The 14,192-nt window shown below is 36.7% G+C and overlaps 1 protein-coding gene across 1 annotated transcript; it reads left to right on the top strand.

Moving 5' to 3' along the window:
- Nucleotides 1-385: 385 nt before the first annotated feature.
- Nucleotides 386-6,776, top strand: LOC110867810 (calcium-dependent protein kinase 1). The gene is made up of 8 exons (XM_022116819.2): nucleotides 386-1,273; nucleotides 2,477-2,620; nucleotides 2,785-2,937; nucleotides 3,080-3,195; nucleotides 5,775-5,942; nucleotides 6,023-6,150; nucleotides 6,248-6,347; nucleotides 6,435-6,776. Exons 1-8 carry the CDS (start codon nucleotides 583-585, stop codon nucleotides 6,516-6,518), a joined length of 1,584 nt encoding a protein of 527 aa, XP_021972511.1. The 5' UTR covers nucleotides 386-582; the 3' UTR covers nucleotides 6,519-6,776.
- The last annotated feature ends 7,416 nt before the right edge of the window (nucleotides 6,777-14,192 follow it).

Genomic DNA, 14,192 nt, shown 5'->3' with positions numbered 1-14,192 from the left:
CTTTCTCTCATCAATCGTTAGTCGTCAATCGTCTCTCGCTCTCACCATACGCCACAATGCGACAATTGTTCTTTGTTGTATATTCATCGTCTCACCTGCCTCAACCAGAGCCTCATCCTCGGACAGTTGGACCTTATTCTTGACCCGATAGCGGAGACATTGAAGGAAACATGCTAAATCTATGGTTGTCCAAATTATTCGTCGCTCGCTCGAAAAATTACACGCTCGAAAATGCTCGTTTGAATTGTGCTCGATTGTAAATGAGACAAGCACGAGCAAAGTCACGCCGGTTCGAATCGGCTCGTTAACAAGCCCTATTTATAACCTTTACAAAACATGGTAGTTGACTAGTTATAAAAATCATGTGAATTCATTCACACAAAACATGGTAGTTGATTATTTATAAAAATCATGTGATTTCATTCACACGCCATTGACAAATCTACCCTCTGCCTCACTCAAGAAACCCCAACACCCCAAGGACTTGTTAGTAATTACCCATCCCACTCCTGTTCGGACATCTCAACATATCTCCCACATAACTTTGACTCTGATCTTGACTTCACTAACTCCCACCAGATAATGGGCAATTGCAACGGCGTTCCGGCAACTGCCAACGGCGGCACCACCACCACCACCACCACCTCTAACTCCGCCACCTCAACTGAACAGCCAACACCTCACCAACAAACTCCACCTAAAACACTCAATATCCTCCCGGCATCCTCACCACCACCGCCACGTCATCCTCCGCCGGCGACCGTCGGCCGTGTCCTCGGCCGGCCACTGGAAGACGTCCGCGACACCTACACAATCGGCCGCGAGCTCGGCCGCGGTCAATTCGGCGTGACCTATCTCGTCACACACAAAACCACGCGCCAACAGTTCGCGTGCAAATCAATCGCCATGCGGAAGCTCATCAACAAGGACGACATCGAAGACGTCCGGCGAGAGGTTCAAATCATGCATCACTTAACCGGTCACCGGAATATCGTGGAGCTTAAAGGTGCATACGAAGATCGGCACTCGGTGAACCTAATTATGGAGCTGTGTGCCGGTGGTGAGCTTTTTGATCGGATTATTGCTAAAGGACATTATTCGGAGCGTGCGGCCGCTAATTTGTGCCGGCAGATTGTTACGGTGGTGCATAACTGTCATACGATGGGAGTTTTTCATCGAGATTTGAAGCCGGAGAACTTTTTGCTGTTGAGTACGGATGAAGACTCGCCGTTGAAGGCTACCGATTTTGGACTTTCAGTGTTCTTTAAGCCAGGTATTTATTGTGATTGTTATTGCGTATTGATTTTCAGATCTTAAATACATGTTTAATCATGATGTAATATGTTATGTTCACCAGATTTGAATACACTGAGTGAGTTAGGGTTTCGGCTTTTGGATGCACTGTTAGTACACTTGCGTTTGGATAATGTAGTCCAGTATAGCGGCTTTATTGAGTTGTAACGTGTATCTGTGTTGGTGTACCTTGGCTTGTTGTTGACTAGACTTTGGTTTTCAAATGCGCACGGTGTATGATGCGGTGATGAGATAGCATCGCGCGATGCACATGATGCGCGCATTAGTGCGTTACATGATGCACACGTTATGCAGTTGACAAGTATTTGAACAAATTGGACCGTGACTTCTATTAGTATGATATATATATATATTATTTGTATAGATGAGTATTATATTAACGAATTTGTACCTTGCCTTGGTATTAACTAGACCTTGGTTTAAAAAAGCCTGCATCATGAATGAGATCGCATCGCACGATGCGATTTCATGATGTGGAGCCTTATGTAGTTGACCAGTATTTGAACAAATAGGACCGTGATTGCAATGGTCTGAGTTTTTCAAATCTTTTTGAACAAGTCTGACCATCGCTTGAGCTGTATTTATTTGTTTGAGGATTTGAACAGATTATTGATTGAATAATCTGACTAGAGATGTCAAGAATATCACACTTTTGTGTTTAAAAGTTAACAAGTTAATTATTATATGTAAATAATATTTTAGCATTCTTTCAATAAAGAACGCTTTGCATATGTGATGCGCAAGCTTCGCGTATTGCCTCTTGGGATCAAAATGAATTGGAGCGCCATGCGCTTTTTAAAACCGAGACCTAGACTATAATGCTTTCTGATGTTATAATTAGGGATTTCATAGAGTTTTAGAGATTGAGTATTGTGATCCATTTAATATATTCAAGAAATGTACAGAAATATAATTAGTGTGAAGTTTGTGAGGGGGAAGGAATAGTTTCTAGATTGTATTAAAAATCATATGCTAAGTTGAAAAAGTTTGTTGCCTAAGGACTAGTTTGCCTTTGTGACAATAGGAAATGCTGTCACATGCATTCAATGGTTATTATCTTTTGTTTATATAGTTTATATTGTAATACTATGTGAAGTGTCTCGTGTTTTAGTTAGCTCCCTTACTATGTGTTTTAAACATACAATATAACTTGTGAGTGCAGGTGATGTATTTAGAGACCTTGTTGGAAGTGCGTATTATGTGGCCCCTGAAGTGTTGCGCAGGCATTATGGTGCTGAGGCGGATATTTGGAGTGCAGGTGTAATTCTCTATATTTTACTCAGTGGTGTCCCACCATTTTGGGGAGGTAATTTTTACGAATGTCATTTTGATAAGTTTGTCATTTTAGAATGAATCTGCTACTCACTGATGACGTTTTTAAGTTTGTTTCTTCACCTTCTTGGAAAGACAACAATTAAATCACTTCTTGTTAAAGCTCTTGAAGTTACGATATTCTTTTTTCTTTTACAGAAACCGAGCAGAACATTTTTGATTCGGTTTTACGTGGGAATCTCGATTTTGTGTCTGATCCTTGGCCAAGTATCTCAAGTAGCGCTAAAGATCTTGTCAAAAAGATGCTACAGTCTGACCCTAAAGCAAGGCTTACCGCGGTTGAAGTCTTAAGTAAGTGTTCAATCTTGATAAACGAATTTGATATAAGAATATGCACCCACTAGCCCATTTTTGTAATAAATATAATTCAAGATCATTTTAGTCATGTGGGTTTGTCTTATATCATTAAACTTTGCACTTAATTGTAATGTAGATCATCCATGGATGAGAGAAGATGGTGATGCATCAGATAAGCCCATTGATATTGCTGTTCTTTCAAGAATGAAACAGTTCCGTGCAATGAACAAACTTAAAAAAGTAGCTCTCAAGGTAAACACTATTTTCTAAACTCAGCTTCTATATAGATGTTTATTATTTAACTAATTTGACTAGAAGTGGAAAATCGAGTGGGTTGAGTAACGGTTCATAACAGGTTCAGGTTGGTTGGTAATACTTGGCGCGGGTTGGGTTGTCCCCGAAACACTCTTTTATTCAAAATGTTTGCATTTTTTTATTAGTCGGTATGCCAAAAGTGAGGTTGGTCTTATATCTGTAACAGTCTTTGTTTTCACCCTAATAAAAAGGTGCACCAGCTTTCAAAAACTGGATTTATGGTAATGTTGGTTTTAAAATCAGATATGTGACACATCGTGTATGCGAAGCGTTATTAAAAAGATACCAAAAGTTTATTATACATAACATAACAATTTTTATATTGTTAATACTTAAACAGCACATAAATAAAACATACTTGGCCTTAAACATAAAAACACACTTATAAGTTATAACACACTTAAAAGTATTTATAACACATTAACACACTCATAAAATCTTGCGCATGAAAACACTTAAAAAATTATAACACCCTTATAAAATGTACTTAGGCTTACTTATAAAACCACACTTATAAGTTATGACACACTTATAAAAGATTGCTCAATGCATGTTGCGCACATCAGACCACATCATGCGATTTTCGGCGCATCACCCTCGCATCATGAGATCGCAGCGCATCTTTCCACTTGAGGCGATCTCATCAGTGCATTGTGTGCATTGCACTTTATGCGCTCCTGATGCACACATTTTGAAATCAAGATGGCAATATAACCCATTTACCCTGTCAAAAAACAATGAGGTGGCAGCTGACGTTTGGTAACTTTGACAATGTTGAACTTTTCTAAAGTAGAGCTGATATAGCACTGACGTGACACATGAAAACTGGTTGACTTGGACACTCCACAGACTCCTAGATAGCATTCTTCCCACAAACGCATCATTATGCGGCTTCATTTGTGAGGTTTCTTTTGTAACCACAAACGCCCAATGATGGGCCCTCAAAAAAACTTTGTTTTCCCATATTTCTTTAATCTTTACACATGACAGTGATACATAGACATGTTGAGGCATTACTTTTTTTGTAATTATTGTACAGACTTATTGAAAAAGCCAGTTAAAGGATTTAGAAAATGGTGTTTTTAAAATATATATTAATATATATAATAAGAAATTAAGAATTAATAATTGAATCGAAAGCCATGAATTTGAATTGAAAAGGCTGTAGAATGATACTTGTGATGTTTAGAAATAAATATTTATATATTAAACCTTTATAAAATTAAATAATTAATACATGAATCTATAAACTTATCAATTTAAGAATTTATATATTATTAAACTATTATAAAAGATACTCATAAAATTAAAATGTATAAGGTTTATGAATTTAAACAATTTCTAAATATATCAACTTACTAAACTCTTATGTAACAATTTATATAACTTCTAATAATTTGTAAAAACCTGAAACGGCTATATATAAATATATCAACTGATTAAAAGTTTAAATATATTTTATATTAATTACAAAAAATTATAAATGTTATTAAATTTAATTTTATGATTTTTATATCTAAAAAGTTTTAAATATTATATAATTATATAATTCAGTCATGAAATATGTAAAAGGCGGTGATGATGTGGAAATGAAGGACACGTGTGAATAATGGTGCATTGCAGTCCAATTTTTTTTTTTTAATATTTTTATTTTATAAAATTTCATTCCAATCACTAGGGCAAATTACATAAGGATAGCAGGTAGACGAGCAACAAACTCTGCCGCCATCCCCTTCTGAATAGAAAACCCTAATCTACTAAAAACAAAGCCTCGCCCCTGAGGGGTCAAAAAGTTGTTGTGGACCACACGCTAAACTCTAGCCAAGAACCGAACCGCCTCCGGCGCCAAGGAGCCGAACGTGTCAAACGCCTAGGGGACAAAGGCATGCGGATTATCCTCACAAGCTTTCGCGTGCTTTTCCACCTTCTTTGACTCTGCTTTCAGTACCGCTTGCCCCGCCACAAACCCATTTTCCCGGAACCCGGCTAGGGGGGATACACCTGTGAGATCGACACAAGCATGTTTCCTGCCCTCCCAACCAAAAACTAGCACGTCAGCCGGGCGTAGGGTGGACCTCCCTTCCGCCGGGTCTGTAAGAAAATTAACCGGTGCCTCTTTTCTTTGCCAAGATCCCTGCTCGTCTGAGAATATCCATTAACGCGTCTCGAACAAAGTCATGGCGATACTTAAACCCCAGCAACTCTCTACAGTGTAACGCATGCTCCCCGTATTTATCCAGCAGACTGGGCCAAAGCATTACAGATGCTCTTAACAGATTACCATAAAATATCTGTATCACAACTTTTGAGTCTTTTTGTGAATGCAAATAAAAGTGTGTTATACACTGTTACCCAACACATAAATTTTTACCAAAGTTCACTACCTTTTCTTATGCAATGCGCCTATTAAAATTTGGACCAAAGTTTGTTTGACCCGTTAGAAACATAACCCGAATCGACCCAGTCATATGCACCACCACCCATTCTGATTTAGTCTTTGCGCTCTGTTGAGTTAGGTAATTGCAGAAAACCTTTCTGAAGAAGAGATTATTGGGTTGAAAGAAATGTTCAAATCAATGGACACTGATAACAGCGGTACCATAACTTACGAAGAACTGAAAGCGGGTCTTCCCAAACTCGGTACCAAGCTTTCCGAGACAGAAGTCAGGCAATTGATGGAAGCGGTACTCTCCAATTTCAAGTAATACATACACGCGCGTGTGTGTATATACATATCAATAATATTAGTTATTTTTTTTCTCAGGCGGATGTTGATGGCAATGGAACAATAGATTATATCGAATTTATTTCTGCTACAATGCATTTGAATCGTGTTGAAAGGGAAGACCACTTGTATAAAGCCTTTGAGTACTTCGACAAGGACAACAGCGGGTATGCATTTCTACTCAAACTATATTTTATATTAATAAAAACATATTTCTTTGGATTAAACCTTATATTAAATTGCTGGTAATTTTGGTAAATGCAGATATATAACAGTGGAAGAACTGGAGCATGCCTTGAAGAAATACAATATGGGTGATGAGAAAACGATAAAGGAGATCATTGCAGAAGTTGACACGGATAATGTATGCTCTCTATCCAATTACTTTTGCCTGACTTAAACGGTTATATGGTTGAATGGCGATGACATGATTAATATGTTTGTATTGTAGGATGGGAGAATAAACTATGACGAATTTGCAGCCATGATGAGGAAAGGAAACCCGGAGATGGTCACGAATAGACGTCGTAAGTAAAACAAAATTTGTTCTCCTGTTTTCCTCGTTCGCATAACCCGATAGCAGCACGGGGTTCCTGTTGGGTTTCTAATGAAAATCATTACTCTTTATCTATTTATAAACTATTGTCTTGAGGGTGTGAACATCCATTTTTTTGTTGTGAGGGTACATTTTTTCTTCTGGGGTCTAGTAATTTGTTATCCCTGAAGCAACAGACTGATGCTTGTTATAGATATTTATATATATTTATAATGTACGAATTTATTGTTTTTGAAAGCAGGGGTTTTATAGAATTTCTGACTACTTGTGTTTGCAGGAAGGAATGAGTTGTTTATCAATACATAGATTGATACAACTTGAAATAAAAACATGAATGTTGAAGATTGGAGGAAGTGTGACTTACATTTTTGTTCTTGTGACATGCTCACAGCAGCACTATGTTTATAGTCTTATATGATAAAACTTTTTATGAACAAGTCATCCAAGAAATGTTTGTATATATACCTACGAGGAGCGCGTGGGTGAAACTAGAGGTTTCCATTAACCTTTCGGCTAGTAAAATTTTCTATCGATAGAGTACTTTGGGTCGGGCCAGGTCAGGTCAGGTCAGGTCAGTGATTCTGCCTACAAGTGTGCACCGGTTTATTCGTCCCTTTTATCAGCGATGCACCCTTGACCTTAATTAGTTAGAAATATTGAAGCTAAATTTGGATTCGATTCAAATTGAATTCAAAATTCAAGTTCGATTTGAATCAGATGCTATTTCAAAAGCTCGAAAACTGAATTCGAACTAAAAATCAAGTTTCGATTTTTTCGAGTCCAATTCGAATATGACACCCCTACAAACACATGTTTGGCTAAACGTATTCACGGGTTTGACCTGAATACGTTTAGACTAAACCAAAACCCTACGTAGCCCTTGACCCTTATTAGTTACTACCAAAACTGTGATACACGTAATGCTCCATCATTGAGCCCATCAAAACCATCAAAGTGAGATACTGAAAGAAAGACCCACCTTTTCTAAGCCCAGGACTCAAGTTTTGAGCCCAATCTAGTATCTAGGGACACGTGTACCTTACCACCATTGGTAGTTGTGATCTTGAAAACCACATCTGAGTAACTGACGATGAATGCATTCCAGAAGTATGGGAAGAGGAAACATCAACGACCCATCACCTGATACACACCATCGATGACGGATTTCGAGCTTCTGTTTGTCTCTTGATCAGATCATGTCTTCAACATGTTTGATGGTAACCATTCGGAAGGTCGTCACACAGATATCCAGGTTGAGACTTTTCATCTAGGGTGTCGGTATTGCTGTTCCAGCAATCAAGTCTCATGCCCGATTGTAAAATCTTATCTCATACTCAACTTATTACCCGTCAAGTGTCAGGTATACCGTTAGTGTTTAAAAAAAATACCCGATTGAATTTTCACGTAAATTTTTTTACGTTCCTTTACAATGATAAATAAAGTACATATCACACCACCATAAAAATATTTAAAAACGTAAATATATTAACATATTAATCTCAAAAACATTTTTATATTTCATAACATATAAATATAAGGGTAAATTACGTTTTGAGTCCCCGTATTTTAGCAGTTTTAACTAGTTGAGTCCAAAAGCAAAAAGTTTAACGACTTGAGTCCCTATAAGCATTTTCTTTAACCATTTGATTCCTTTTGAGTCCAAATTTTAACCTTTTGAGTCCAATTTTTTGGACTCAAATCGTTATAAAATAAATGGCTAGGGACTCAGGGCGTTAAACACTAAAATAAATCCTTCCTTCCTACGCTATTTTTTTGAAACAACCTCTTCAATTTGGAAACCTAATCAATTCTCTCAATCAATCAGTTGAAATCATTCTCCAATTTGCCAAATTGATTTCTCTTCACATTCACACGGCATCTCAAAACATCACACATTCAAATTTACAAACCCTAAATCTCATTTACGGCTTCATCTCTAGCAGCGATTGTTCCTGGCCCTAGAAATCCCTAAATCTCAAGCATTCAAACTCTCAACTAGGTATGTTTTCTTTGATTTTTATGATGTAATTCGATAATCGTTTGATTTTTTGCTTTAATCAATGTTTAATATGTTAATCTTTGATATAGATATAGATTTGTCGAATCGGTTTTGATTTTGTCGCTCAATCGAACCAGGTAATATTTCTGAAAGAGATTCGATTTTCAAATGTGATACATTTTTTTCTGGATCTGTAATACCTTTTTTTTTTTTTTTTTTTTTGCAACCCTAATCCAAAATATGTTATTGGTGTTTATTAGTGACTCTCTGATTAATTTTGCAATTTATAATCACTTATAGGAGTACAATTCAAAGATCTATTCAGGGGAGTGGAGAATTATCACATGATAGAGTTTGTAGTTGAATTATCTTCTGTTAAAGTGGCTAAGGAAAGAAGATAGTTCACCGGCCAGATATTTTCAACATTAGTTTTATCCCTCTTTTTGATTCTTTTTATTCTTATTGATATGGTAGATGTGTTACTTTTCTTTTGATTAGGACAACTCTACTAGGATATTGGACTACGGATATCTAACTAGGGACCTGATGCAGAAAAGGCTCTAGAGGTACTAATTATAAGAGTTTATCATTTATTAGTTTGTGAGGTTTTAACAAAATCTTATTACATAATATACCTATACTGTATATATCCAACTAATTACTGTCGAAATCCACATTCGTTATGATAAAGAGGCATTAATTGGTGTAATTTATTGTGTTTTGCAGCTATATGTTTTGCCGTATCCTTTGAGGTCGCATTGGCGGCCTTACGAGCTAGATGACAGGCGTTTGGAGGTATTTGTTCGATGCTTATTGTATTTGTAGGTTAAAAGATGTTGAATAATTTAATTTTTGTTGGTTAGAGTGAAACCGGGGACTGCTGAGATGGAGCTTGATATGTCTGTTCAAGCGGATTCGGAGAATTTTGATACTGATGTTGATCTTGACAAAGTAATGCGGAAGTAGGTCTGTTTTTGTTTGGTGGATCTTTTTTTATGTCTTCATAGTTCTATAACTTCTTTTTATAATATGATGTTTTCTTATATATTTAGGTATTGTCGACTCTGTGTAGGCCGCCGGTAGCAAATGGTTACGCTGTAGGGATTTTGATTCGTAATGAGGTATGTGTTTTGCGTTTTCCGATCACATTTACCTTTTTATGACAAGATTAGAAAATAGAAGGATTATGCCTTTTAATCAACATTATTTTTGAATCATTGTTTCGATTTTGGGGTTTTTATATAAATCAGAAGCCCTTCCCAGTTGTGTATTGTTTGTGTTGATTCAGGATCATGTTGGTCATATATTTCGTGTTGATTTGGTTCAAATGGATGATAAAAGAATAGAAACTTTAATTGAAAAAAGAATGAACTTTTCATTAAGATTTATGGGATGCCTCAAATGAAAGGATTTAGAAAGTTAGTGGAGGAGTTTTGCAGGTTTTTAATGGAATGAATGGTGTTGCATCTGTGTTCTATGCTATTGCAAATTAGTTCAAATGTTTACTAAATTCCTGTCTGTTTTGATCAGTTTGCCATTACTTCATTTTTAATGTCAAAAGTTTTTTTATCTTCTTTCTAATTACATGAATGACAAGGATTTTAATTTCATATTTATCTCTATAAAAAAAATGTGATTCGCATTGTTGCTTGATACTGCAAGGGTAGAAGGATATGTCTCATGACAAGAACAATATGATCAAAGCCATAACTTTTATTAGTGTTTTGATTGTTTCATAAACATGCTCCTTTGATTTATTGTGTTATATATGGTTGAATTCAACTTATGCAATTATAGTGTTTTGTTGTGCAACCTTCTGGAGTTGTTTTACTATCACCAGCATCATCCCGTTAACTATTTCCACTAGCCTTGGATGCACTTGCATAGTTTTAAATAATGAAATTCATATGAGTGAATTTGGCTCCATGAATCCACGACATTTTGGTTTCTAGCATTGTGGGGGCAGTGGAATGCCTCCTTTTAGCTATGCCAAACGAATATTTTATTAATTTGTTCCACACATTAAACAATGGTGTTTTCATGTGACGTTTTGCGTTATTAACGGAATACATGATTAGTTTATATGCAAATTCATGAAGGAATTTGTAGCTACATTAAATATAATATACTTTATGGTATGGCTATGAATCATATGTTGAATTCACAGGGAATTGTGTTTGCTCAAATTTGCAGGCATTTGGAAGGGCGTTAGGTTCGACCCCGCTAACAAACATTTGTAATTGCAATAATGTGTGCCTCCGCACCTGAACACCCACGTCGACCCAGCATGTATACAATTTTCTAATATCCTTTACTTTTGATGAATCATGGTTATTGAAACCCAGTGGCATAGTCACCCCGAATTTCGCTGTCAAAATAACTTCAAGGAGTGGTAAGTTTGTTTATCTTCATTAATTTTAGTGTATCTTTATTAATTACAGTAATCGCTTAAACCACATGTTTTCATTAACTTTTAAGGGGTGCTTGGCTATGTATTTGTAAATGATTATTAAACTTGGTCTCCTGAGTGTCACCTCTGGTACTACCCACTGTTGTTTAAGAAGGTATTGATAAAACAGTAGCGAGTCTAATTGAGGAGCTGAAGAAAAGGCTTGATCTGTGAAAGGCTGTGAAGATATTAAAGGTAGCAGGACTTCTTTAATCACAAGTTTTACCATACATTTTCTCATCACCTGATCAAATTCTTGAATTTGTTTTCAGTCTATTGCGTCAATCTTTGCTGGAAATGATTATATCATTGTAACCACAATGTTGTTGACAAAGTTGGTAAGAGAAGGAAGGCTTCGCTATTAGCTATTGCCATCATCACAGGTAGACTTTTGACCTGTGTGGCTAATTTAAAAAAAAATTAATTAATTTTTAGGATGTTATAGCAAAGCCTTCCTTTTCTCATTGAAAGCATGTAGACTTTTGACCCCTGTTGCCATCATCGCAGATAGACTTTTGACCCGTGTGGCCATCTTCGCAGATAACTCGTGGAACTGATCAATGGTGAGACAGATTTTTCTTCCTTTAAAGTTTATAATTTTGATGATGTCCTTTTCATGCGATTTTAATAAATTGTTTTTTGTATTGATGCGTAAGGTTGTGATTTACAATGTTGGGACCCGGTTTATCGTATCAAAGTCCGTATTGAATTAGCATGAGCCTATTATTCATTTATCGTTCATAACATGTAAGTAGATGTGACATCTGTGCCTCCACGGACATCAAACAAATACCAAATCAATGAAATATTGTATTTCATACTTGGGATTTGTATAAATATGTGTATCATTTGCACATATCAATTCTCGTTCGATTTCAAGCTCTAAATCGCTTTCTGGAAAGTTATACGCGAACTGATGCGTAAACGTAATCAGTTTAACGCGACAAACACTCCGGAATAGTGACACAGGCTTAACATACCTTAAATAACCTTTACATAACTTAGAAATAAGTTTTGGAAGGTTTGGTGTGTCGAAATCAAGTTTATTCGCTTACAGGGACTAATTTCGACAAACTGCGAAAGTATGCTGATTCGTACTATAATGAACATTCCGGAACTTGATCATAAGTTAAAAATGCCCTAAATATCCTTTACACAGCTTAGAAATAGGCTTTGAGGTGTTTGGTGTGCAAAAATAAACTTATTGGTCATTCAGGGACTAAAAGCGTCAAAAAGTGCACAAGTTTGCATTTTCGTGCATATCTTACGTTCTGAATATATCCGGACACCCAAAAATTTATGTAATCATTAAAATATTTTATTTTAGTGATTGGCATGATAAAATTTCATCCGTCGCTTAATTTGGATCGTTTTTGCGTTCGTTACGACTTCCGTCGTAATTAACCAAACAACGCGATCGTACGACCAAACGAACCGACATCCAAGATGTTTTTGAGCATGTTTTGAGTTCCCGATACTTTAACGTCATTTTAGAGCCTTGAAATGAGGTTAACGGGGCTTAAACGTGTCAAAAATGAGCCGAAATGCAAGTTTCTAAGCTGCAGGGACTGAAACTGTCAATCTGTCAAACATGGCCAGGCGGCCCGCGTAAACCCAAGCCTTATTCTTACGCGGGGCGCATGAGCCTATTAGACAGAAACATTGAATCTGGTCATTTTGCTCGTTTTTGCTGGTTTTGATCTCTGGTTTTCAATGCTATGGACTGGTTTGTGTGTGTCCCCCAATCCTTCTTTGACACTTGTATGGCTTGGATCATGCCCTCCTCTCCAAGAAATGATCCTAACGGTTTTACGAAAACTATATAAAGCCATGTCCCCATTCCATTTTCTGCACATTTGGTCTGAGATTTCTCTAAGTGGTTGTGATATTTCACTTCATACCTGAGAATACTTGGAACCAAATCTTTTTGGACCCTTTGTAAGTCCTCTTTCGTTCTTTTATTGCTTTCCTAGCTCGAAAGTCAAACTTTGTTTGACTTTCAGCTTTGACCATGAGATGGTCAACGAGAAGTTCGTTTGAACTTCACAACGTGAGCGTAATCACGTTAGTTATAGTCCATAGTGACTATACCTACTGATTACCACGTTGACTAGGCGTAGTGACGAGTCGTAGTTTCGGTCAAAATGCGCATTTAAGCGTATTTTGCAGCCAAACTACTCTTGGTATCAAAACACTTTGTTTTGATATCAAAACCTGTTTTCTAACTTAGTTAAGCATGTTTTAACATGCTTAGCTCGTCACTTTTAGTTTAGTGCTTGTTTAAAGTCGTAAGTCAAGCGGTCTAAACCACCGCTTAGACTTTCGAACTCGACCCGTTTGGTCGATCTTTAGGATCTGACCAAGCATGTTTAGTGACCATAGTTGTATAGGGAATAACCTTCCGAGGTTATACCTTATGGTCACCGAGTTTAAGTAGTTGTATGATAGGTAGATTATATGCCTTAGGTAAATTACCAAAATGCCCTTTTCATGCATAATTGGACTCTAAGCATATGTAACCTAATTTTTGTCACCTAAACTGATTATGCAACTTATTTAAACATGTTTAGGCATATAATACTTGTCATAGGACTAGTTAGACGTCTCGAACGCGCGTTTGCACGCACGACGCGTTAAAGTAGCGTAAGCTACCTTAATGGGTCGTAACGGGTCGAAAGCACTTAGGTTAGGTCTCAATTTAGTATGTAGGCATTGTTAAACCATGTCATATGAGTTCCAATAACTCATTTGGTTTACAAGACCTCATCCTATCCGATCCTCCGACTTAGGTCTGGTTTATTTATATAGTTATTAGGTTGCCGATTGATTCCGTGCTCCCTCTAGCTTTGCTTGGTTGTTGTTCAAAGACCGCTAAGCATTCTCAGGCGAGTACATAGTTCCCCTATTTTACTGTTTTCGATTGTTTTGGGGTGATCCATATGTGTTAAATGATTTCAATGTTTAAACGATGTTTTCCAAAAACGATTAAGATGGTTTATATTAAAACTAATAACAATTTTGATAATGTGAACAAGCTTGTTGGTTGTAATTACATAACGAATAATATCCATTAATTTTGGCCGAACCGACCAGTATTAGGTTATGGTACCATAGGATCTGACAAATTCCGTTATCAGACTGCACCCATGGTTATGTGTGGGTTAGGTGGGTAACGACCGAATCTGATGATTGTTAACTTACCCTT

Source organism: Helianthus annuus, chromosome 7 (genome assembly GCF_002127325.2).
Source record: "Helianthus annuus cultivar XRQ/B chromosome 7, HanXRQr2.0-SUNRISE, whole genome shotgun sequence".
NCBI classification, from domain to species: domain Eukaryota; kingdom Viridiplantae; phylum Streptophyta; class Magnoliopsida; order Asterales; family Asteraceae; genus Helianthus; species Helianthus annuus.
Note: the sequence above shows the minus strand (reverse complement) of the source record. Positions and strands in the feature narration are given on the sequence as shown.